The sequence below is a fragment of the Onychomys torridus genome, chromosome 4 (assembly GCF_903995425.1).
Source record: "Onychomys torridus chromosome 4, mOncTor1.1, whole genome shotgun sequence".
Classification (NCBI taxonomy): Eukaryota; Metazoa; Chordata; class Mammalia; order Rodentia; family Cricetidae; genus Onychomys; species Onychomys torridus.
In genome coordinates this window covers 124,518,371-124,544,095 of record NC_050446.1, presented here as the reverse complement: position 1 = coordinate 124,544,095, position 25,725 = coordinate 124,518,371, and the positions used below count along the sequence as shown (strand labels likewise).

The 25,725-nt window shown below is 39.8% G+C and overlaps 1 protein-coding gene across 3 annotated transcripts in view; it reads right to left on the bottom strand.

The window, feature by feature from the left end:
- The window catches only part of Rbl1 (RB transcriptional corepressor like 1), a 58,004-nt gene that overhangs the window by 13,827 nt on the left and 18,452 nt on the right, over nucleotides 1-25,725 (bottom strand). For 2 of the 3 annotated variants that reach the window (XR_004944806.1, XM_036186109.1), the window contains exons 10-19: nucleotides 25,574-25,686; nucleotides 25,109-25,212; nucleotides 16,883-17,020; nucleotides 15,005-15,169; nucleotides 13,226-13,358; nucleotides 8,457-8,720; nucleotides 6,545-6,756; nucleotides 3,642-3,818; nucleotides 1,724-1,795; nucleotides 731-809 (exon numbers count right to left, since the gene is read on the bottom strand). Coding sequence is in view for 2 of the 3 variants with exons in the window: in XM_036186109.1 (XP_036042002.1) it covers nucleotides 731-809; nucleotides 1,724-1,795; nucleotides 3,642-3,818; nucleotides 6,545-6,756; nucleotides 8,457-8,720; nucleotides 13,226-13,358; nucleotides 15,005-15,169; nucleotides 16,883-17,020; nucleotides 25,109-25,212; nucleotides 25,574-25,686 (1,457 nt within the window). In the remaining variant the exon portion in view is untranslated. The remainder of the gene's footprint in view (nucleotides 1-730; nucleotides 810-1,723; nucleotides 1,796-3,641; nucleotides 3,819-6,544; nucleotides 6,757-8,456; nucleotides 8,721-13,225; nucleotides 13,359-15,004; nucleotides 15,170-16,882; nucleotides 17,021-25,108; nucleotides 25,213-25,573; nucleotides 25,687-25,725) is intronic. The other variant, XM_036186110.1, reaches the window with a different exon arrangement.

Here is a 25,725-nt window from a genome sequence, read left to right as displayed (position 1 = left end):
CCTTATGACAGTCCCCCAGAATAGCACCTGGAGGCTTACTAGGTGACAAGCAACACTAACCAACCCAACACCAGAGTGATACAGAGCTGTGAAACTGAAAAATTGCCTTTAGGTCTGAGAGTGTAGTGCAGTGGTTAGAGTGCTTGCCTAGCACGCTTAAGGCTTTCGGTTTAATCTCTAGCAATATAAGAAAAAAGAGCGGGTGTGGTGAGTTGGAGAGATGGACCAGTTAAAAATGTACTACTCTTGCAGGTCAGTTTGGTTCCGAGCATCCACAACATCCACAACAGACAAATTACAAATGCCTGTAATGCCAGCTCTGGGGTCCCAACACCCTCTTTTGGTCTCCACACACACCTACAATCACTTTCTTTCCCTCCTTCCCTCCCTTCACACCTCTCTCTCTCTCTCTCTCTCTCTCTCTCTCTCTCTCTCTCTCACACACACACACACACACACACACACACAAGCAAATCTTTAAAAACAATGAGACTGAGGTTGGGGATTTAGCTCAGTGGTAGAGCGCTTGCTAGGCAAGCGCTAGGCCCTGGGTTCGATCCTCAGCTCAAAAAAAAAAAAAAAAAAAAAAAGAAAGAAATGCTGAAATAACAATGAGACTGTATTGCTCATTCCTCCTACATTATGAATCCATGTTGTCTGATATCTACCATATTGTATATAATGTAGTCAAAGATTTATTATGTATAGCATATTAAGTTGGATAACTTACCATCATCTGTCATTTCACAATCACCATTGTATGCCATAATTTCTTTTGGAATACTTTTCAAGAGAACACTCCTATATACCTACAAGCCAGAGGGGGAAGGATCACTCAGTCACAAAGAGATACAAATTAAACAAAATCCAAATAATAGCAAAATAAAGACAGTTAAGAAATAATTCTCATATGGGCTATCAACAAAACTTAAAATTGGCTGGGCAGTGGTAGTGTACACCTTTAATCCCAGCACTTGGGAGGTAGAGGCAGGCGGATCTCTGAGTTTGAGGCCACCCTGGTCTACAGAGCAAGTTCCATGACAGCCAGGGCTATACAGAGAAACCCTGTCTCGAGTAGAAAAAAATAAGAAAGAAAAAGAGAGAGAGAGAGACAGAGAGAGAGAGAGAGAGAGGGAGGGAGGGAGGGAGGGAGGGAGGCAGGAAGGAAGGAAGGAAGGAAGGAAGGAAGGAAGGAAGGAAGGAAGAAAGAAAGAAAGAAAGGTAGGTAGGTTATTAGTAGTCAACTGTTATGGTGCACACCTTTAATCCCAGTACTTAGGAAGCAAAGGCAGGCAGGTCTTTGTGAATTTGAGTCTACCCTGGTCCATATAGTTAGTTCCTGGTCAGCTAGGGCTACATGGTGAGACTGTCTCAAAAAAACAGAACAAAATAAAACCCAACAAACAAACAATAAAATATTATTATATGTATCTTTTTCTAGGTTTTCTAGTGAAAAAATGTCTCTCCTCTTAAAATGAACAGAAGTTACTCCAGAATTTATGAGAATATATGCATGATATGGGTGAGTCGCCAAGAGTCAGATTTCCAGCTTCTATTTAGACAGTCCTTTAATGAAACTATTTCTTGAGTTTACAGGCATCCACTAACCAGAATATCTAAACTACAGTAAAACTATCAAGCAACTACTTTTTATATGACTTGTCAGCAAAGAAATGACACAAAAAAACTATTTTTGGACAGTAGGAAAAATAATGTAACTCACATGACTATTAGCTTGGGGCTGATTCCTATAACTTTTCATTATTTCTTGAAAAGTTCTTTCTTCTTTTGTTACCTAGGGAAAAGAAAAATTACATTTATCAACTGCTTTTGGAAGAAAAATGGCTCTGAACAAAAACTTCAATTACAGGTTGGTATTGAGAGCAGTCTTGCAGAAAGCCATTAACCCCAGGCCAAATCATGACTGAAAACCACATACAATTCTGATTTTTGCTACCTTTAAAGTTCAGTCTTTGTGGCCTGTGGGGACACAGTTAACAGTTTCATTAATCAAAAAGCACCAGAACTGGTAGGACAGGACTGTACTGAAAGGAATTTTACGAAAAGCAGTAGAAGGAAACGCAGACCTGTGGAACTCCCTGAAGTCCCTGGTTTTATTACTTTTAAGGACTTAATTAAAAGTAAATTAACCACCTACTATGGGACAGTAAATATCTTGCAGTGACTCATAAAAGAACTCAGTAGTTAGTATAGGATTAGGTTTTGAATGTTTTAAGACAGTTTGTAGGAATTCTAATACTTAGAAGTCACAGTAGGCCTAAGGAAAGGAAACAGATTAGTGACCCAGAGGAATCCCTTCTGTAATGTGTTATCATAACATCAGCTTCAATTAATCCTCCCCTGATTCACTGTCCATTAGCACTGACCCCATTTTCTGTAATGATGACTTAGAGGTGGAAAAGCCTCAATTCTGATAGATTTCTGGAAAAACACAAATGATTTTTGTTAAAAACATTTATTAGTACTTTGTATAGAGATTTTTTAAAAATTATTTTTATTTTATATGTCTGAGTGTTTGTCTGCGTGAATGCCTATGTTCCAAATGCATGTCTGGGGGCCAAGGAAGCCAGAAGAGGATATCAGATCCCCTAGAACTAGAGTTACAGGAGGAAATAAAAGCCACGTGGGTGCTGGGAATTGAACCCAGGTCCTCTTGAAAAGCAACTAGTGCTTGTATCCACTGAGCCATTTCTCCAGCTCCTATATATCAATTTTAAAGAGATACTAGACAGGAAGGTCACAAGAGTCTGGAAACATACCCTTTGCCTCAAACGCTTAAAAATCAGGTCTTAAAATTATATACATTGGCTAAGATTGCTAGTTTGGCCAATATATTGTCAAAATAGAAGTTATAAATGATTTTTCTCACATATGTCAAACTTTTAAAAAAACAAGCAAGATAGGTTAATTTTATGACCTAAAACATGGTGTAGCCACTAAAAGCAGAAACTACTTGCAAAGCAGCATGATACAAATGAAAGGCAATAAAAAAACAGAGGCATCCTACACCAGATTATGAATGAAGAGGGCCTGTGTTGGCGCTTTACTGGGCAACTTTAGCCCAGTGACTTCCAGCTCTGGGCCTTACTCATCTGAATGTAGTGCTCACTCTACTTTTACGTTTTATCTCAGAGATGTCACAAGTAGAGGTGGAAATGAGCTATTCATATTTCCCAATTCCTTTAAACCAGTGTATTCTTTTTAAAAATTTAGAATTTCATTTATGATGATAATGATGGTGTGTATATGAACTCAGGAGCATATCTGACACAGAACATGTGTGAAGGTCAGAGGACAATGTTCAGGAGTCAGTTTTCCCTTTCTTCCCTTCCACTGTGGGTACCAGAAACCAAATTCAGGCTATCAGGCTTGTATGGCAAGCACCTTTACCCACTGAGCCATCTCACTGGCCCAAGGCAAACTATAGTTTTATCAAGTGGAAAAGCTGATTATTATGAAACTCACAGAAAAGTCCAGACAATGTAGTAGCTTGAAAGTATTAAATAATGGTAAGCAATACTGGCTTGTAGCACAAAACTAAGGATCCAGTTTAACAGCTATTTATGGATGCTTCAAATTAAGGCTACTAGGGCAAAGACCTTCTCCCATCCTATACATACTTTTGCCATGATGTAAAAGGCACACAGAAGGAGCTGATCCAAATGCCTATCTTTCATTAAATCAGGGCAGTGAACTAAAGTGAATTCAAAACATGTCCAGATCTTCCTTCGTAACTCATTTGAAACATCAAGTTTTAAACATAAATCACGTAAGCGCACACTTGCCAAATGATAGACCTAAGATAGAAGAAAACACATTGTTATAAAATAAATCATTTCTCAAGTTTTTATGTCTTACCATGAATATGGGCTTACAGGCCAAGGTTAAAAAAATAGGTAGGCTGTTAATTATCAAATCATCTAAATTTTTTTGTTTTATGTAGTTCACTGCTGGGTAGAGAGCATAGATGAAAACAAAATTCTCTTTGAAAAATTACAGTTTTTTAAAAAATATTATGCTTATTTCTCTATAATGTCACCAAGTAAAGTAAGAAAGAATAAAAACAAGGTCTACCTGTGTCATAACTATTATGACTTCAAGCTTTTCAAGTGTTCAGAAGCCCTGAATATTCTCTTTTGGTTGGAGTAAAATTGTTGGAATGTTTAATATGCCAGGTAGGAAAGATCTGAATTTCTGAGGCTGAAAATAACTTGGGAAGCAAATCTATTAAAAAAAAAAAAAAAAAAAGTCTCCTGGGATTGGAGAGATGGCTCCATGGTTTACAGTGTGCCTGGTGCCTGAGGCCACAAGAGAGGCCCTGGGACTGGAGTTACAGACTGTTGTGAGCCACTACTTGGGTGCTGGGAAGTGAACCCGGGTCTCTGGTAGAACAGCCAGCCCTCAACTGATGAGCCATTTCTCCATTCCCTAAATAAACATATTTTTAAAATAAGGTAGGGAGTGACTGAGGAAGACATCCAACATTAACCTCCGGCTCCATGCACATCCACACATGCATATATACATATATATATATATATATATATATACATATACACACATACACACACATACACACACACACACACACACACACATATTCCAAAGAAAAAAACCTTTATCAAAGTTAGGAATTTATTTTTTTTCCCCCAAGACAGGGTTTCTCTGTGTAGTTTTGGTGCCTGTCCTGGATCTCACTCTGTAGCCCAGGCTGGTCTCGAACTCAGAGATCTGCCTGGCTCTGCTTCCCGAGTGCTGGGATTAAAGGTATGTGCCACTGCGAAAGTTAGGATTTTTTTTGCATCAAAGAATATAATCAACAGAGTGAAAAGACAACTCCTGCAATGGGGGAAAATATCTGAAAATCATGAATCTGATAAGAATATCCAGAATAAATAAAGGACTCCTGTAACAATCACAAAAATCCAATTAAAGTAGGCAAAGGAACTAGACAGATATTTATGTAAAGATATATAGACTGACAATAAGCCACACTTAATATTAATAAGCATAGAGACACCAAAATCCAAGCCAGAAATGGCTCAGTGGTTAAGAGCACTGACGGCTCTTCCAAATGACTGGAGTTCAAATCCCAGCAGCCACATAGTAGCTAATAACCAGAACTGTAACTCCATTAACAAGAGGAGCTGACCCCTTTTCTGGCCTCTGGCGGTACTACACAAGTATGGTGCACAGATAGATATACATGCAGGGAAAACGCCCATACACATAAAAATAATTTAAATGTAAAATAAAAATGAATATACAATGCTCTGGTTTAATACTCAGTACCACAGTCCACAAAAAAGGAAATGAAAATCCAAACTATAATGAATTAACACTTAATGCTCATTCTCTTATTTAAAAAAAAAAAAAAAAGAAGAAGGAAGGAAGAAATGGTGAGTTCCACTGCTTCTCCTTTGTGAGGACTGCTGCCTCTGCTATGACAACAGATCTTTGTGAACCCTGGAGGTCAAGCCCAGTGACACCACTGAGAAGTCCAACAGCAGGAAGACAAACAAACAAAGCCTCTTAACTGCAGTATCTAGAAAGAGCCCTTTTTGTTCCTCCTTCTGGGCTTGAGGGGAGCTGTCTTAGTTTTCCATTTTTTTAAGCTTTTAACATGTTTCATTGCACTTTCAATAAAGTTCACATATTCCTCCCCACAACCGCCCCCCTCGAAAACACCTGCTGAAGAAGAAAACATGTACATCGGTAGTAGGACTGTAAAGTGGTAGTCACTGCAGAAAACACAATGGTAGCTGCCTAAACAAATACTGAGGGCCGGGGAGAGACAATAGCTCAAGTCACTCAAGTGCTTGCTGTCCTAGCATGAGAACCGGGGTTCAGTGCCTAGAACTAACTAGAAAAGAGAAAGAAAGGAAAAGAAAAGAAAAAACAGAGTATTGTGGTCAGCATTTATAACTCCAGTGCTGGTGAGGTGGAGCTGATGGGAATCCCCGAGACTTGTCTGCCAGTCAGCCTAGCTTACCTGGGGATCCAGATCAGTGAGCAGCTCTCAAGAAAAGGTGGACGGCACATAAAGAATGACAGCCAAGGTTGTCTTCTGGCCCACAGCCCCTGACACATCACATACTGAATTACTATCCCACTTCTAGAATATACTTGAACTGAAAGAAGAGACTCAGTGGCAATATTCACAGAAGCATTACCCGTACTATCAAAAAGTGGTAACAACCCAAATGTCCGCCAATAGGTGACTAGATAAACAAAATTGGCATGCATACACAGTACATTATTCATTCAGCTTTAAAATGAACAGAAATTCCCACATATGCTATCACGTAGATAAATGCTAAAGGTGCACTCAGTGAAATAATCCAGTCAACAAAGACAAACTGTGTGACTTCTCTCAAACTGTATGCCTAAAACTTAGCAGCAGCAAATTTTAGGTTATGTATATTTAAAAACAAAACTGGTAAAAAGAGAGGCCAACACTGCTCAGTATTCAGTCTTTCTAGAGTAAAGTCAGCTCTTCTCAGAGGCTATAGGAAACACATACCTTTCTATAAAACAGTGCTAAGGACCCAGTTCTCTTTGGTTTGCTTACTCCGGTCAGATGAGCATCTTGTGCTTTGGTCAGATGGGTCTGTTTTGGAGAAGTACCAATTAATGACTGGGCAGTCAGTGATACAGGGCTCTCAGCTTTGGACTCCTGAGTTGTATTCATGGAAATAGGAACCAGTGTGATCTCTCCAGCATCATTGGCAACACCTGAATGCACAAGCAGAAGTTTCAGTTTGAGATCCAAGCTGAATGTTCCCAGTAGAGTTATCAATTTATATGTGTGTGTGTGTGTGTGTGTGTGTGTGTGTGTGTGTGTGTATGTCTGTGTATGAATAAGCACAGGGATATGTTAGAAAAGAAGGCAGCTGTAACATAGTAACTGTATGTTGGAAATGAAGTTTTGTTTTTTCTCTTTTTGAAACAAGATCATGTCTAATTTTGATATTTTTATGCTTAATTTTATTAAAAAAAAACAAATTTTGAGTAGGAGGGTATAATGATTCATGCCTATAATCTCTGTACTTGCAAGTCTAAGATAGGAGGATTGCTGTGAATTTGAGGCCAGCCCAGGCTGCATGATGAGTTAAAGCCAGCCAGGTATAGAGGCCCTGTCTCAAAAACAAACAAACAAACAGACAACAACAAAAAACCCTTGTCCTCTATTTTGTATGTGCTTGTGATGTTTTCATATGCCAGTTAAAACTTTAAGAAACATCATTTATGTCTTTTATTTATGGGGAGGAGTGTGTGTATGTGCCATGACATGTGTGTGGAGGTCAGAGGACAACCTGCAGGAGTCATGTGAGTTCTGGGAACTGAACTTGGGTTGTCAGGCTTGCAGGAAAGATCCTTTATCTGATGAGCCATCTCACTGGTCCTACTTTAATATTTTAAAGAGCAAATTTTACTCTTTTGTGTGCTTAAGATGTCTTGGAAAAAATCTCCCTAATACACTAATTTATAAAGCTCATATAATAATAATAAATTCTAACCAAAAGGGTTGTAAATTTATAAAATGTGAAAATTTAAAAAGTAATATAGTTTCAAAACAAAACAAGAGGTGGAGGCCTGAATACTTTAAGGCAGTAAGACACTGTGTATGCTGCTATGAAAGCAGACACATGTCATTATATATCATCAAAATTCACAGAATGTAAAATACCAAGGGTAAGTCTTAATGTAAGTTGTGGGCTTTGGCTGGGGATGCACCAATGTGGGCTCACTGATTCTAAGAACATGTTGGCCTGGTATAATATTGATGCTTTCAGAGGCTCTGGGAGAAAGCAGGGATGATGACAGGAAGTGTATGAGAAGTATCTCTCCTCCTCTCAATTCTGCAGTGAATCTTAAACTGCCCTAAAATACAGGGTCAGTTAAAGGAAAAGAAAGCAATTGTGGTTTAAGAATAAAATACTGGGCTGAAGAGATGGCTCAATGGTTAAGAGCATTTACTGCTCCTGCAGAGAACCCAAGGTTCAGTTCCTAGCATTCACACGGTGGTTCACAACCACCTGTACTCCAGTTCAGGGGAATCTGATATCCTCTTCTAGCCTCTGTGGGCATCAGGCATGTATATGATACACAGACATTCATACAGGCAAAACTCTATGCACATAAAATAAAAATAAGCCGGGTGGTAGTGGTGCATGCCTGCAATCCCAGCACTCGGGAGGCAGAGGCAGGTGGATCTCTGTGAGTTTGAGGCTAGCCTGGGCTACCAAGTAAGTTTCAGGAAAGGTGCAAAGCTACACAGAGAAATCCTGTCTCGAAAAAAACCAAAAATAAAAATAAATAAGATAAAAAAAATAAATCTTTAAAAAGGTGTTAGATCATGTGATCCAATTTGATAAGACATTTCTTAAATTTTTACCTAACTCAAAAGTATAAAGTAGAGATGAAGATGTTACCATGCAAAGGAACTGTAACTTTCCGTCCGGCTGCCCCCGTTGCTGTGGCTGTGGCCATTGTCAGCAGAGCCTGCCCAGGGGAGATGGATAAGCTTTCAGCAGTAACACTCGAAGGAGCAATTTTCAGTTTTGTTCCTTCTGCCATAATCTTATCTGTAAATGTCTCCTTTGGTGGGTCATCTCCAAAAAGTCTCCTCTTAGCACTCCCTGCAGCAGGAGAGCTGTAGCGTTCATGGACAGAAATTGGAGACAGCGGTTGTATATCTAACAAAGAGAAAAAAAAAAGAGTTTAAAATCAGGTTTACTTATTCTTATGCTAAGCACTTGGAATCTAGAAGCAAATAACATGGTTTCCATCCTCATGGAAGAGAGAGACATAAGTCATTTCAGTAGAGTGTGAGGGTTATGGCAGCTCATCTTTCTGGACTCCTGAAGCTCTGTCCATACCAACAGAGCAACATATTAAGAATAAAGGAGAAGCTGAGAGGTAGAATGACATGACCACTAATTTAAGAATTAGCTTATATCTCCCTATATTACCTATTAAATAGCACCCAAGAAAAAGGAAGGTACAAGCAAAACTCAGTCTGAGGTCATAGTTTTGTCATTCCCACACTCCTAGCAGTTTAAGGCAGTGCTAGAGTGCAGTGGGTAGCCAGCCGGTCCAGCTTTGACCTGAAAGGGCCACCTCCACTGGGGCTTCGTAACTGTAACGCCTACAAGGCGGAGCCGACAGAGGACCCCTAAAGACCCGAGATCTGGATGGGCTGGCTCTCTTGGTTCCTGGATCCTAGACGCTGGAGGTAGATAGAGAAGAGTTCTCCAGAGAACACTGCTGGACTGAGCTTCACCTTTCCCAGACCCTGTAACCTATCCCTTCACTTGTAAGTTACCCCACAAAATAAACCTCCCTTTTAACTACGCGGAGTTGTCTTAATATTTAAACCAATATCTGGTGCCCTATTTGGGTGTCATTTTTGCCAAATAGACTAGGTATTGTAACTGTAATTCTTGATAATAGTTTTGTTATATGTAATTTTACTTTGTTAAAGTTAAAACTTGCCTTTTTGGAAAAAAAAGGAAAAGGGGAAGTGCTATGGATGATTTATTGACAAATAAAATGCTGATTGGCCAGTAGCTAGGCAGGAAGTATAGGCGGGACTAGCAGAGAGGAGAACTGGTGGAACAGGAAGGTGGAGTCGGAGAGACGCCAGCCTGTCGTCCAGGGAGCAACATGTAAAGGCAGCAGGTAAAGCCACGGAACACAAGGCGACACATAGATGAACAGAAATGGGCTGAGTTAAGTGTAAGAACTAGTCAATGGTAGGCCTGAGCTAATGGCCCAGCAGTTTAATTAATATAAGTTTCTGAGTGATTATTTTATAAGTGGTTGCAGGGTCTGTATCGCTGGGCAGGACTGGAGAAAACTCCAGCCACTCTGTGGTTTCTGAGTTAGTAAATACAGACCATCTTTAATAGGTCCATCTGAAAACATGAGCAAAAGTGATCCATGCCACTGCTGACTTAGCCTTAATTTGAGGGTCTTCTCCAGTAAAAACCAAAATGAGGATTAGGATTGTTGAGGTGGATTAGTCAATTAAGTGCCCATCATGCAACCATAAGAACCTGGGGATTTGAGCCGGGCGGTGGTGGTGCATGCCTTTAATCCCAGCACTCGGGAGGCAGAGGCAGGCAGATCTTTGTGAGTTCAAGGCCAGCCTGGTCTACAGAGCAAGATCCAGGAAAGGCACAAAGCTACACAGAGAAACTCTGACTCGAAAAACAAACAAACAAACAAAAAAAAGAACTTGGGGATTTGGAGCCCCAATAGCCACATAAAAAAGCCAGGAGTGGTCACACAGGTTTGTAACCCTAATGAAGGGTGAAGGGGGTACGGGGATGGGCAGAAACAGGCAGATCCCAGAGCTTACTAGACAGCCTACCTTAAGAGAAAAGGTAAAGAGCCCATGATGTTAACCTCTGTCACACACACAGTTAGGGACTAGGCCTCTCCAATGCTACAATCTACGGCACTGTCTCTGTCTTTCCCCTCAGTGGAGACAAAGGTTCTCCAGACTGTTTCAATACTACATGTTCTTTTTAAAGGAAGAAGAGATATTTTATCCTAGAACTAAATATGAGTGATCATGGTCTAGGAACACAGATTTAATTTATCCCAATTCTGTATTTCAGTATGGAAGCAGTTTTATAAAGTTTTCATATTAACACAACAAAGACAGTCATGAGACAAAAGCTGGTTACAGCAACCCTGGGGCAATCTCTCCTGTAGACCGCTTGCACTTTGTGATGACGTTCTCTCGCTCTCTTTTGTTTTTTTGAGACAGTTTCTCTGTGTAGCCCTGGATGTCCAAGAGTGAGCAAGCCAGCACTCCTCCATGGCCTCTGAATCAGTTCCTGCCTCTAGGTTCCTACTGTATTTGAGTTCCTGCCTGACTTCTCTCAGTGACGGACAGTGGAACTATAAGCTGAAATAAACCTTTTCTTCCCCAAGTTGCTTTAGGTGGTAGTGGTTTATCACAGCAATAGACACCTAACTAAGAGAGTCACTAATAATTATGCATGTCAAATAATTTTAAAAAAATGGACTTTGTCCTCCAAGAGTCAATATACTCTCAATAGTTCCACCATTGTTCAAAAGTTCAAGTCCAAAGTATACTTTGACTCAAAAAAACTATTAGTTGTGAGCCTCTAAAAAACTGTAATACAAGTTACATTATTTCTGGGTTTTGTTCTTGAGGCAGGGTCTTACAATGTAGCCATGGGCCAGGTTGACCTTGAACTCACAGGGATCCACCTTCCTAGAGGTACTGAGTAGCGTGATAAAGCACCACCACTACACCCAGCTCAACTCAACTATTTCTAAGATCCATTCAATCCTACATTGCTGTCCAGAACTTTTTACCACTTTCCTAAGCCAATTTCCCAAGTATACAATGTGCTTTTTTTGTTTTGTGAATGTTAGGCAAGCATTCTACCACTGAATTTTTAAAGTGAGGGCATCTCAGTTACCTATTTTACACTCAGTAGGTAATTAGTCAATCCACTTTTAAAACATAGGTAATAAAAATTACTCTGGCAATGATGTGGAGGAACTGTGTATTAGTGAGATGGTTGGGGAAGCAACTGTGGCTAAATGAAAATCTTTCAATGATTCTGGATGTTATAAAAGCAGCTCTGCCTTCTTTAGTCCTTAGTAAACAATTCTTCTAGCTTCCATGACTCACAAGAGTCTGCAGATTCCTGAAATACCTTTTCTTACCAGAGCACTTGCTTAGCATAGCTTGAGGCCCAGAGTTTGATCCCCAGCAACCCAAAAAATAAAAAACGTACAAAGAGTAACCTAGATGATGCTTGCTGCCTTCCCATGCCATGACTAACAGAGCATCTTTATTTTTGCCCTGGCAAACTGTCACTTTTAACAAGTGTGGATGGGTCAGCTATCATTTGTATATTCATTAAGTTGAGTGTCTATCTCAGCTTTTCCAGTGTTTGCAAAGTAGCAGTAGAACAGCCAATGCTTTCTCAACTATGTGAAGAAGTCAAGGGTGCAAAATACACACCTGGATGCAAAGTACACACCTGTGATTCTAGCACTCAGGAGGCTGAGAACGGCTAGCCTGGATACATAGAGAAGCTTTCTCAAAAATAAAACAAACTAAAAACCACGAGTCACATAATTCAGAAAGCTGAGTGTGCAGTTAGTACATGGTAAGAAAAGCAAGACTGCACTACAATCTGCCCATTACTAAGGCTCAAAAGGTGAAGTCTTAAGAGTGTAGATATAGGCCGGGCGGGGGTGGCGCACGCCTTTAATCCCAGCACTCGGGAGGCAGAGCCAGGCAGATCTCTGTGAGTTCGAGGCCAGCCTGGTCTCCAGAGTGAGTTCCAGGAAAGGCACAAAGCTACACAGAGAAACCCTATCTCGAAAAACCAAAAAAAAAAAAAGTGTATTAGATATGTCTTTTAGGGGATGTAGCTCAGTAGTAGAGGACATTTTTTAAAAATTATATTTTAATGTATTTAGTTAGGAGAACAGCAGACCATGGTGCGCAAGCAGAAGTCAGAGAACAACCTGAAGGAGTTGGTTCTCTCCCTCCAGCATGTGGGTCCTGGGAAATCACACTCAGGTTGCCAGAATCAGTGACTAGATCCAATACCCATTGGGCAATCTTGCCAGTCCAAAAAACCTTTTCCTTTCTCCTTTCCTCCCATTACCTTCCCTCCCCACCTCCTGAAGACAGGGTCTTTTTCTATATCCCTGGGTGTCCTGGAACTCACTATGTAGACCAGGCTGACCTTGAACTCACAGAGATCTGCCTGCCTCTGCCTCTAGAATGTTGGGATCAAAGGCATGCATCACCAGGTGCAGCCCAGAAGTGCCTTTTTTTTTTTTTTTTTTTTTTTTTTTTTGGTTTTCTTGTGTCAGGGTTTCTCGGTGTAGGTTTGGTGCCTGTCCCAGATCTCCTTCTGTAGACCAGGCTGGCCTAGAACTCAGAGAGATCCGCCTGCCTCTGCCTCCCGAGGGTTGGGATTAAAGGTGTGCACCACCACCGCCCGGCTCCAAAAATGTTTTTAATATGAAGAAAGTATATAACAGGCCATATAGAAGGTTGGGTTAAAGCACTGAGCTTCTTGTCAAATCTTAATGAAGAAATCAGATGTTTTACTATACTATGGAGTTTGAATTTTTTTTCTTAATAAATGGTCTTTGTCTGTTCCCCCCAGTATTTCATCAGTGTCATACCTACCCTTTCGAAGACTCCCGCTATCAGTCCGAACTTCCTTCACTCTTGGATGTATTATTGGAGACATTGGCATCATGGGGAGATGTCCTTGTACATTTCCTCCATTTCCTATTTCAAAGTTATTTGGGAATATAACCTACAGAAAACAAAAACCACTTCATCTTACAAAGATGAACTCAGTAATAGACACTTATGAGACAAAGAAATTTTAGTTTATTTCACTTTCCTTTTCACTTCTTCTCAAAATGTAACATTTTCCAAAACCTCCAATAGTTACAATGTGACCCAGTAATTCCAAGCATAGATAAAATACCACTCACTCACAGATGCCTAAGGAAAACGAAAACATGCCCCTAAGACCTATGTATTAACGGTCATAGCAGCATCTTTTTTTGTTTTGCTTTGTTTTTCAAGATGGGGTTTCTCTGTGTGTATCCCTGGCTGTACTGGAACTTGCTCTGTAGACCAGTCTGGCCTTGATTGAACTCACTGAGATCTGCCTCCCAAGTGCTGGGAATAAAGGTGTACCCCACTACTGCGTGGCCATTTTTTTAAAATTTTTCATAAAATATATTTTGATCTGGCTGGAGAGATGGCTCAGCAGTTGAGAGCACTGACTGCTCTTCCAGGGGGCCTGGGTTCAATTCCCAGCACCCACATGGCTGCTCACAACCATCTGTAACTCCAGTTCCAGAGAACCTGACACCCATGGCAAAACATCAATGCACATAAAATAAAAATAAATTTAAAAAAAGATGCAATATATTTTGTTCAAGTTTTTCACCTCCGCCAATTCCTCTCAGATCTACCCCACCTTCCTACCCACTCAACTTTTAAGTTCTTCCTCCCTTTAAAACAAACAAAACAAGAAACACACACACAAAAACCCTCACAAAAAATGAAAATAAGTGAAAGACTAATAAGACAAAAACTGCCAATACAAAGCAAAATGAAACAGAAGTCCATAAAAATACCACTTAGTTTGTTTTGTGTTAACCAACTACTCCTGAGCAAGGGGCCTGCCCTAAAAGGTAGTTGATATACCCAGTGAGACTCCATCAGAGAAAACTGATTTTCCCTTTGCTAGGAGGTATCAACTGTAGACAGTTTTTAGGTTAGGGTGGAACTCCCTGTTCACCCCCCCGACCCCCCCCCCCCCCCCCCCCCACCCCCCCCGCTCAGTGCTAGTACGTATTTGGCTTGAACCTTTGTAGAGCATCGTTCTTAACAGCCAAGAGAAGGAAACTTAAATGTCTATCAAATGACAGATGAATGGGTAAAATGTGGCATATCTATCTATTCAATGAAGTATTTGACAACAAAAGGAAATGAAAGGCTGATGCACACTGCAATATATATAAAAGTGAAACGAAACCAGACATCATGGACTTAGGTATAGCCATTTATATGACTATGCCAATCTAAAGAGATAGCAAGTAGATTAGTGGTTGCTTAGGGGGAGAAAGGGAGATTAGAGAGAAGGGATAACCAAGTAGTGAGAGTCTAACAGATGTGATACCTATGTTCTAAAACTGTTACCATGAATGTACATATTAACACACTAAAACCCACTCAACTGTACACTTTAAATGGGTGAACTGTATAGTACATGAATTTTATCTTGAAAAGGCTCATTAAAAAACTGACTGGGCAGTGGTGGCACAGGCCTTTAATCCCAGCACTCCAGAGGCAGAGGCGGGTAGATCTCTGTGTTGAGGCCAGCCTGGTCTATAGAAACCCAAACAAACAAACAAAAACACTATTAGCTGGGTCCTGACTTACTTCTTCACAGGTAGGGACTTTGTTTGCAGAAGCATGGAGCGCTTCCCACAGTGCAGAATTATTGCTCCAAGCCAAACTCTCCAAAATCTGCTCTTCAATGCTGTTCAGGTGCTTCACCATATCTCTGGAAAGCCCCTCCTCTGAGCGGATCACCACCTCAATAACCTGGAAAGGAGAAAGTTGACAGAGCAATGAGGTTATACTAACAAGCAATCACTGGTCTGGGCATACAAGCATGGATGGCCCTAGCTTTACTGTCACATAGAACCACATTGGAGCCATAATTCTGTGAACTGCTAGTATCTGTATACATTATAAATTAAAATACAAGATGCTTTTAAGCCTTTTTTTCCCTTTCTCTTTATTCTTCTCATACAATACATATTGACTACAGTCTCCCTACCTCCCATTCTCCCAGCACCTCCTAGCCCCAGATCCACTGGCCTTTCATCTCCCGCCAGAAAGAACAGGTTTCCCAGAATATCAACTGAACACCTTTAAAATATTGCCACACTGCGCTGGAGAGATGACTCAAGAGGTTAAGAGCACTGACTGCTCTTCCAGAGGTCTTGAGTTCAATTCCCAGCAACCACATGGTGGCTCACAACCATCTGTAATGATGCCCTCTTCTGGCCTGCAGGGACACATGCAGGCAGAACACTGTATACACATAAATAAATTAATAATAATAATAATTAAAGAAAATTATTCCCACATACCAGGCTGGCACAACAGGTAAAATGCTTTCTACACAAGCAAAAGGGCCGGAGTTCAGAACCTCAGATCTCAAATAAATGTTGGTGGATATGGTAGCCTGCCTGTAACTCCAGCCTTGAAAGGCAGAGATGGGGGATCTCTGGAGCAGGCTGGCTAGAAAGACTAGTTGTACTGGCAGATCTGGGTTTCATTCTGTCCTACTTCAAAAGAATATGGTAAGAGGGCAGTTGAGGAAGATACCCAACATCAACTTTGGGTTTCCACACGCACATGCATATTATAAGTACATGCCCACTCACAAATGCAAGCATGCATACATGCACTCATACATACCATATACAGACACATGAAAAGGGAAAAAATAGAAAAATATTACTACATAGTTGAAATATATGTTAGTGAAAGAGTACTTGCCTACTATGTGCAAGGTCCTCAGAACTAAGTTAATTAATTAGTTAAAAGAGCAGAGTAAAATAAGTTACACATATTTCTTTCATGTCTTCTTGGTTTTGTTTTTTGAGACAGGATCTCAAGTAGTCTAGGCTGACTGTGAACTTTCTATGTAGCCAAGGATGATTTCCTGAGTGCTGGGATTATAGGCAGGCTTGTAATCCTCGTGTCTTTCGTTTTAACAGATTAAAAACAGATCCAATGGGTATAAACTGGTGACTAGTCCAACAGTGGTAGGAACACAGTCCTACACTCCAGTCTAGCTTCTTTTTAATCTACTTCTCCTTTCCAGTATCTCCAAAGAACAGAATGAACTATTCGAAAATAATTACATGTTTCTGCTCTAAGAAAATACTGACTGGCTAATGACTCTAGCTAGCATAGGGAGAGGGCCTAGAGGCTCTGGAACGATAGACTTTCAAACCCACAGTAGTATCTGGGTACATGCTAAAGAGGCAAGGCCTAGGACAAGGAGAAAATCTGAAGTACTGAGTCACAAGTCCATGATTTGAAAAGGAACTCAAACTATGAAATTTGGCTCAATATACTCCTACTTTCCTTTTATCTTTGATTATACCCCAAAAGGAATAATTATTAACAGAACAACTCCAAAAATATTTTCTAAACATTGCAAGTGTGTTTCTTCAACATTAAGATAATTTTGTTTATGTGAGGTATATATACCGTAACAGAACTTTGCAATCACGTTACCTTATAAAAATAAAATGGTTGCAAATCGAGAACTTCAATAATCCATGGGAAAGTACGGGGTGAGCTATAGGCAAAGAGCACAATTTCCAGACAACAAGCCATCAAGGATCTATGAAATATATCTTGCTCCAAAAGAACCTTGGGGAAGAAAAAGATCAGAGTTCAGTATTTCTCAGTAATTTCAGCCTTTGTCCTTCTAGAAAGAAAACTATAACCTTAGTGGTTGGGGGATGAGGCAGAAAGACTTGTATTCAAGACGAGCACGAGTTGTAGAGGAAAGTGGAGACTAATCCAGTCAACATATAGAGAAGGACAGGTGGGCGGGAGAACGGACTATAAAAACAACAAAAGCATTTGTAAAAGTTATGCTAAATTACCAGAGATAATAGGATATTAGGATTTAGGTCCATTAATGTTATATACATATGTATGTATCATGTATATGTACATACACATATATATCTCACTTTCAAGCTGGTCAAGTTTTCCAATTATATTTACTTTTGTTCAGTGTAGATTTTAAATTTAAATGAGGTACATGTAAAAAAATCTGCTTTGAAATGTTAAATAAAATGGGTGATATTTCCATTGAAAGAAAAACAGGATTGTTTTCTTTTAATTTATTTATTAAAAATACCAAAATTTAATTATTTTGTCAGCATAAACGTTAGCACTGAAACAGAAGATAAGATATGCAATAGCTAAAAGTTCACAGAAAAATATTTCACTGGGAAGACACAAACCTCTTTCACCATTGAGTATAAGAAATAACAGGGGGCTGGAGAGATGCTCAGAGGTTAAGAGCACTGGCTGCTCTTCCAGAGGTCCTGAGTTCAATTCCCAGCAACCACATGGTGGCTCACAACCATCTGTAATGAAATCTGGTGCCCTCTTCTGGCTACAGTCATACATGCTATATATATAATAAATAAATAAGTTAAAAAAAAAAAAAAAGAACTAATATGTTTTCAGGTTTTTGTTTTTTGAGACAGGGTTTCTTGTGTAGCCCTGGCTATCCTAGAACTCACCCTGTAGACCAGGCTGGCCTTGAACTCACAGAGATCCACCATCTCTGCCTCCAGAGTATTGGGAATTAAGGGTGTATGCCATCACTACCCAGCTATGTTTTCAGTTTTTTAAAATAGTCACTTGTGGGCCAGAGAAGAGATGGTAAAGTTGCTTGACAACCTGAGTTTAATCCATGGGACCCACATAGGGGTGAAACTGACACCTCACCTCCACATGCACACCTTGTCACATGCTCGCTCTCTACACACACACACACACACACACACACACACACACACACACACACACTTAAAAACAATGGCTATTTGAGCCAGCAAAATAGCTCAGTGGGTGCAGGTACTTGTGCAAGCCTGACAAGCTGATTTTGATCCCTGACCCACATAAAGTTGGAAGGAAAGAACTGACTCCACAAAGTTGACCTCTGACTTCCAAACGTGCACCATGACATGCACATGTCTGTACACAAAACATATACACAATACTTTTTAAATTTGCATTCATTTATTTTGCTTGAGTATGTATTTGTGTGTATGCACACAACTGCATGTACCATGATGCCCATTTGGGGGTATTTTATGTGTGCTACGGGGACCAAACTAAGGTTGTCAGCTTGCACAGTATGTGCTTTTTACCCACTGAATCACCTTGCTGGACTCCAAAACTACTTTTGAAAAACCTATCTTTTATCAACAGATCAACAAGAGAATAAATGACCAGAAAGCCCATCTAGGATAAGTCATCTGTAACTACAAACCACAAGTCACACTAGACAAAGAGCAAAGGGAGAAAGGAAGACAAACAACTCAGCAGACACAAAGATAGTCAGCTATACCAGAGGGCCTGCAGACAGACACTTAAAGGAACTTGGTGTATGAAACCTGGAGGAAACACAGCAGCTGATGGCATGGGCAGAATGCAATGGAGGGATAAGACAAGGACTGACACAGAGGGGTAATTCAAAGTCTGCAGGGGTTAGAGTGTGCGAGGCTACACACAACCAGTCTTCTAAGGGTCAAATGACAGAAAACTGTTCTTCTTCAGAGGAACCGAACAAGACTCACAGGTACTTAAGAAGAGGTGAAAGTCTGAAAACTGGACTGTGAGACAGTTTCCCTTTCTTGTCTTGCACCATAACACTAATAACCAGGCAAGAGATTAGAACAGAACACTAACAGGTGAGACTCTCATCACGGAACCACTGGACTTTAACCTCACAGTTTATCTACTTTTTGGTGTTTTATTCATATGTAAGTGGACAATCAAGAATGACCTACCATTTGCAGAAAACCTTTCCTTGAAATCCAGAACAAAATATACAGAAACATTTAGCAGACATGTTGGGCAATACAAGAAAACATCAAAGAAATATAATTAACCTTAGAAATAAAAAAGAAATGCAAAAATTTAGGGGTATATGCTCAGTGTTAGAGCACTTGCCTCATATACATGGGGCTCTGAGTACATAAAACAGAGCATTGTAAAATTATGGAACAAAACAAATGCAATGAATCATAGGATATAAGTTTAGATGAAAAAGGCAGCTCTGTAGGAATGCCCAATGGAGGAATATAAAACCCAAAAAAAGGTACATTAGGAGGCTAGGGTTGTAGCGTAGTTGGTAGAGTGCTTATCTAGCATGCAACAAAGCCCTGAATTCCCTACCACAATATAAACTGGGTATGGTAACATTATGTCCATAACCCCAGCATGAAGATCAGGAGTTCAAGGTCATCCCTGGCTATTCAGTGAGTTAGAGGCCAGAGGCCAGTCTAGGCTACATAAGACCCTGACTCAAAAGAGAAAAAAAAAAGCTGGGCGATGGTGGCACATGCCTTTAATCCCAGCACTCGGGAGGCAGAGCCAGGAGGATCTCTGTGAGTTCGAGGCCAGCCTGGTCTACAGAGCGAGATCCAGGAAAGGCTCCAAAGCTACAGAGAAACCCTGTCTCAAAAAAACCAAAAAAACTATTACAAATTTAACATCAGTGGTAAAAGAAAGATACTGAAAAATTCTAGAAAGAAGGCTGAGGCAGTAGGATCAGGAGGTGCAGGCCAGCCTACACCACAGACCAAGTTCCAGGTCAGCTTGGGACGCAGAGAGAAGTATTTAAAAGAGTGACGAGCTGGAGAGAGATCTCAATAGTTAAGACCATTGGCAGCTGAGTTACAGTTCTCAGTCAGCCACAGGATGGCTCAGGCCATCTTTAATATACATGCAGATGGAGCACTATATACATAAATAAATCTTAAAAATTATTTTAAAAAAAGATTTCCAGAGCTGGGTCATGGTGGCACACACTTTAATCACAGCACTCAGGAGGCAGAGGCAGGAGGATCTCTGTGAGTTAGGGTCCAGCCTAGTCTATAGATCGAGTTCCAAGACAGCCAGGGCTACACAGAAAAACCCTGCCTCAAAAACAAACAAATAAGCAAACAAACAAATAACCCAAACCAAAACAAAACTGATATATCTGAATGAGACAAATTCACAATTATATTCAAACATTTTATTTATTTATTTTTATTTTATTTTATTTTGGTTTTTTGAGACAGGGTTTCTCTGTGTAGCTTTGCACCTGACTTTTCATGTAAGATTTTTTTGTATCAAGACTGACCATGGGCAATGAAAGAAACCTGAGAAATCAAAACCTTGAAAAACACAGAACTCTCTGTTACCAAAAATGCCTTCATGCTTGCCCTTTACAGCACACTACACTCAGCCACTGTTTAACCTTTTTACAACTTTATAACACATTATCTGAATCTATCTCTTTTAATTTATTGATACTATATTTGTAGCCTAAGACAGAGTTTATCTTGGTAAATATTTTGTAGAAACCTGAAGAAAATGTATATTCTGCTGTTGTGTAGAATGTTTTCTAAATGTCTCTAAATGTCCAGTTATATTTTATGACATAGCGAGTTCTGTTATTTCTGTTATTATTCATGACATTGCTGAGTCTATTTCCTTCCTGATTTTCTGTTGTTGAGAGAGAGATATTAAAATGTTCGGGGCGGTGGTGGTGCACACCTTTAATCCCAGCACTCAGGAGGCAGAGCCAGGCGGATCTCTGTGAGTTCCAGGCCAGCCTGGTCTACAGAGTGAGTTCCAGGAAAGACGCAAAGCTACACAGAGAAACCCTGTCTCGAAAAACCAAAAAAAAAAAAAAAAAAAAAAAAAAAAAAAAAGAAAAGTCACAGACAATAAATCTTAAGTTTTTTATGTATACAGTATTGTTCTGCCTGCACACCTGAAGAGGGCACCAGACCTCATTAATAGATGGCTACGAGCCACCATGTGGTAGCTGAGAATGGAATTCAGGACCTCTGGAAGAGCAGTCAGTGGTCTTAACCTCTCCAGCCCCTAAATCTTAAGTTTTAAACTGTGTGCTATTCTGAGCAGTATAATAAAACATCACACTGTCCACTCTATCCCACTGTGGATGTGAATCATCACTTTGTCTAATATATCCATACTGTATATATTACCTGCTCATTCGTCATTTAGTAGCAGTGATCATGGTGTGTATCTCCGGGCTTATGTTTAAATAACCCTCATTTTATTTACTAATGACCCGAAAGTGCAAGAGTAGAGTGGAAGCAATTTGGACATGACAAAGAGTAACCACCGAGTGCTCTGTCTAGGTGAAAGGATAAAAGCACTAGGAAGTACTTAGAGAAGGATAATATTCACATAATTTCATTATAACATCTTGTTATAAGTATTAGTACTAGTAATTATTAGTGTTGCTCTCTCACTGTGCTTATATAAATTAAACTTTGTCAGCCAGGCATGCTGACACACCTGTCATCCCAGAACTTGGGAAGCAGATTGGGAAGCAGATCAGGAAGATTACAGCCCATTTTGACTACATAGTGAGATCCTGTCTCACAAAACAAAAACAGGCTGGTGAGATGGTTTGGCAGGTAAGGGTTCTTGTCATGAAGCTTGAGGACATGAGTTCAAAGCCTGGGACACACCGGGGTGGAAGGAAGGAACCTAAAGCTGTCCTCTGACTTCCACATTCTATGGCATATATGTGTACAAATACATGCTTAATAAATAATAATTGCTTCAAAACCCCCAAAGGAAGCAAATTTTATCACAAAAATATATATAGTATATAAATATATATTTATATACTATTTATATTATAGCAGAATAAAGAAATACAAGATTAGGGGCTATCTGAAAACTAACTCTTCCACAAAAAGGGGGACTACTGTATCCTGATTTTTGTGCTGGTTACACAACCGATACAAGATACACCTGTAGAAGGGTAGACACGGTATTGCACTGTCAAATTTCTTGGTTTTGATACCATACTACTTAAACTGTAATCCTGTAGGAAACTGATCTGTCACTTCTGCATCTTTCTAAGACTCTATAACTATTTCAAAACAAAAGTAAAAATTTTACTTCTCCCTCAGGTGCTCCATTAAGATGGCAGCATAAACACAAGAGACAAATGAATGGAATTTGAGAAAGAGAACCAATACTAAAGAAATAAGATGAAAAATTCCAGGATGAACACAGGAATTCTATTCCAATAGTTATACAGCATCCTTACATATCTGCCTGTCTCTGCTGGCACAGAAGATGCGAGGACTCTAAGAGTTGCTGCAGAGGGCATAGAGGAAAGAGGCGAAAGCTGAACCATCTTACGATAGGTTTAGCTTTGTAAAAAATTTCTTTTAGGGGCTGGAGAGATGGCTCAGGTAAGGGCGCTTGATGCCAAGCCTGACAACCTTAGTTTGGTCTGCAGGGCCCACACGGCAGGAGAGAACTGACTCCTGCAAGTTATGAGACACGACGTCCCCCGTCCCCTCACCACACACTAAATATATACATAAGTACAAAGTAAATGTACAGAACAAAATAGAAAACACTCTTAGCAGTCCTTGAGGTGATCAGACTTGGTCAAATGTTCAAAGAAAACTCTTTTCTTTTTTTTTAAGAAAAAAAATATTCTTTTACAATTTCAGAATTTTTGAGTTATGAACAAATAGATAATTGTTAGCTTAATAGTTTGAGGGTCAGAGTGCTCAACAGGAACTGGGAATGAAGGACATAGAAAGATCAATTACAGGGAGAGAACACTGATGGTATACTGCTATGGGATAATGCTCTTGTATACTGTAAAGATTTGTCCCTGGAACTAGTTTAATAAAACACTGATTGGCTAGTAGCTAGGCAGGAAGTATAGGTGGAGCAACCAGACTAGGAGAATTCTGGGAAGAGGAAGGGCAGTCAAGAGTTGCCAGCCAGACACAAGGAAGCAAGATGAGAATGTTGTTTTGAGAAAAGATACCAAGCCATGTGGTAAACATAGATAAGAATGACGGGTTCATTTAAGTGTAAGAGCTAGTTAGTAATAAGTCTGAGCTAGCGGCTGAGCATTTATAAGTGACATTAAGATTTCAAGTCAATTATTTGGGAAGCAGCTGCTGGATATTTGGAAACAGGCAGGCGGGAGAGAAACTTCTGCCTACAGTATAGCAAAGATGACGTTTTTGTACTTTATTTTTCTACCTCAAGATGGATGTGTCAAAATCAACAACAGAAATTAAAAATAAAATCATCTTGTCCAAATATGCCATAAACTGCTGATCCTCCACAATGAGATGTCAAATCACTACTTCAGACAACAAACTTCCCATAGTTAGCATGCAGGTTACATGGCTGTGTGCCAGCACCATGCTGAGGTTGAGGGCAGCAATGGGCCAGCAAGTGATGACACTGCTCCAGTGCCTCTAGGGGGCACTGAGGGTACTCAGGCGCTTCGGGGGGCCAAGATGTGCAAGGGTGTGGAGCTATATGAGCTTTGTCTATATTCCAAAATGTTTTTCATTCAACTCGGGTAATTATCAAAAAAAAAAAAAACCCTATGAGTTCATACCTTCAATTTTCTATAGAACTTAAACCAGATTTAAAGCTAAACACCCAGATGTGAAACTTTCAGAACTGATTAGAAAAACTGTGGCCCTGTGGAGGGAATTACTGTATTCAGAAGAAAAAAAAGTATATTAAGCTAATATATAGCAGAATGGAAAGCATACAAAGAAGCTATGAGCAAGTTTAAAGAACAACTAACTCCAAGTCAGACGATGTCTTCTGAGAAAGAAATCAGGCAAAACATTTAAAAAAGAAAAGCATTATTAAAAAGGAGAGAATTAATTTTGCTTGGAAAACCAAAAAGACCTCAATCAGCATATTTACTATGTAAAAGCTTCCAAGAGGCTAACAATGAATCTACTCAGGGAAAACAGACTATACCAAGGCTTGGAAAAAAATCTGTCTAATGCACACATATTCAGCTTGCTAAAGATGATAGAATTCATTATGGTGACAAAATGAAGTCTTAAGAAGAGCAAATGGCTGAAATTGAACAGAATGATCTCATCAGTCATAATATGAAATGATCAGATGACATCACTGAGAATTAAGATTGAAGAAGAGGTGTCTTTGTGATTAGGCACAAGAAACCAATTAGGTTTCTATGCCTCAAGTTGTTGTCAAATTAGAAAGGATAAAGTTGGTTAACATTTGATATTCAATTCCTATTTCTGTAACTCATGGACTTCTGCCCGTTGAATACATTTCTACTGTTTTTTTTTTTTTTTTTTTTTTTTAGCTGAGGACCAAACCCAGGGCCTTGTGCTTGCTAGGCAAGTGCTCTACCACTGAGTTAAATCCCCAACCCCTCTACTGGTATTTTCAAGCCCTGATAGACAGTGGGAATTCCTGCCTTTTGCTTAAGAACTGGAGAGGAACTATCCATGCAGATGTGGTGGTAAACACTCTGCCTTTGATGGACGCAAACAGACTGAGGCTTTTATACTGGTGACAGTTATGGGTGAGTGTGCACCTTGTGTTCTGGGGCCAGAGTTGCTTTCACAGCTATGGCAGAACTGTGATGTAACTGTGTTTTCAAAGCAGCTTCTAGCACAGGTCAAGTGTAGAGTTGATAACTTTTTCTAGTAGGAACAAAGAGATTTACACATCTTTCCCATTATCTTTTTTCTTTCTTAAAGTAGAAACTAAGAAATTATGTGCCAAGTCTGTGCCTATTGTCTGTATTGCACAGAACAAAAATTCTGATTTTTTTCAAAAGAGAAAAAACAAAACAAAAAACCCACCTCTTCCCTGGTAGGACTTTGAGACCTTGCTGGTGGCTAGGAGGGTAGTTTTACTTACTGACATGTCCATTCCATGAAGTCTTCGTGTTTCCTGGACCATTATAGTCTCTAATATTTTATAATACAAAATTTCTGCCAGTTTTAGTCTGTTTACAGCAAAGTCTATCGGAAATAAAGGAAAGTGTATGTTATTGAAATTTAGTTGTGAGGAAAACTAAAAAGGAAACTTAAATTGTTACTTTAACTATAAGAAAAGGGAAAGAGGGCTGGAGAGATGGCTCAGCCGTTAAGAGCACTGGCTATTATTCCAGAGGTCCTGAATTCAATTCCCAGCAACCACATGGTGGCTCACCATTGGTAATGAGCTCTGGCGCCCTCTTCTGGCCTGCAAGCATGCAGGGGGGTAGAACACTGTATACATAAAAAATAAATCTTTAAAAAGAAAAAGAAAAGGGAAAGAATTCTACTTTGGGGGACACTCTCCATACTTAATAGTGGGCTAATTTTCAATTCCTCTTCTTACCTATGTGAGATCCTGGCTGCTTATCTGTGGACTGAGTATAGTGCTGGCAGAAGGTCTCTCCTATTCCTTTCACTATTTTTGTAATGTTTTCCATAGGATTCCGCATACAAGATCTATAAAATACAAGAGGGAAAACCCAGATTATCAACGTT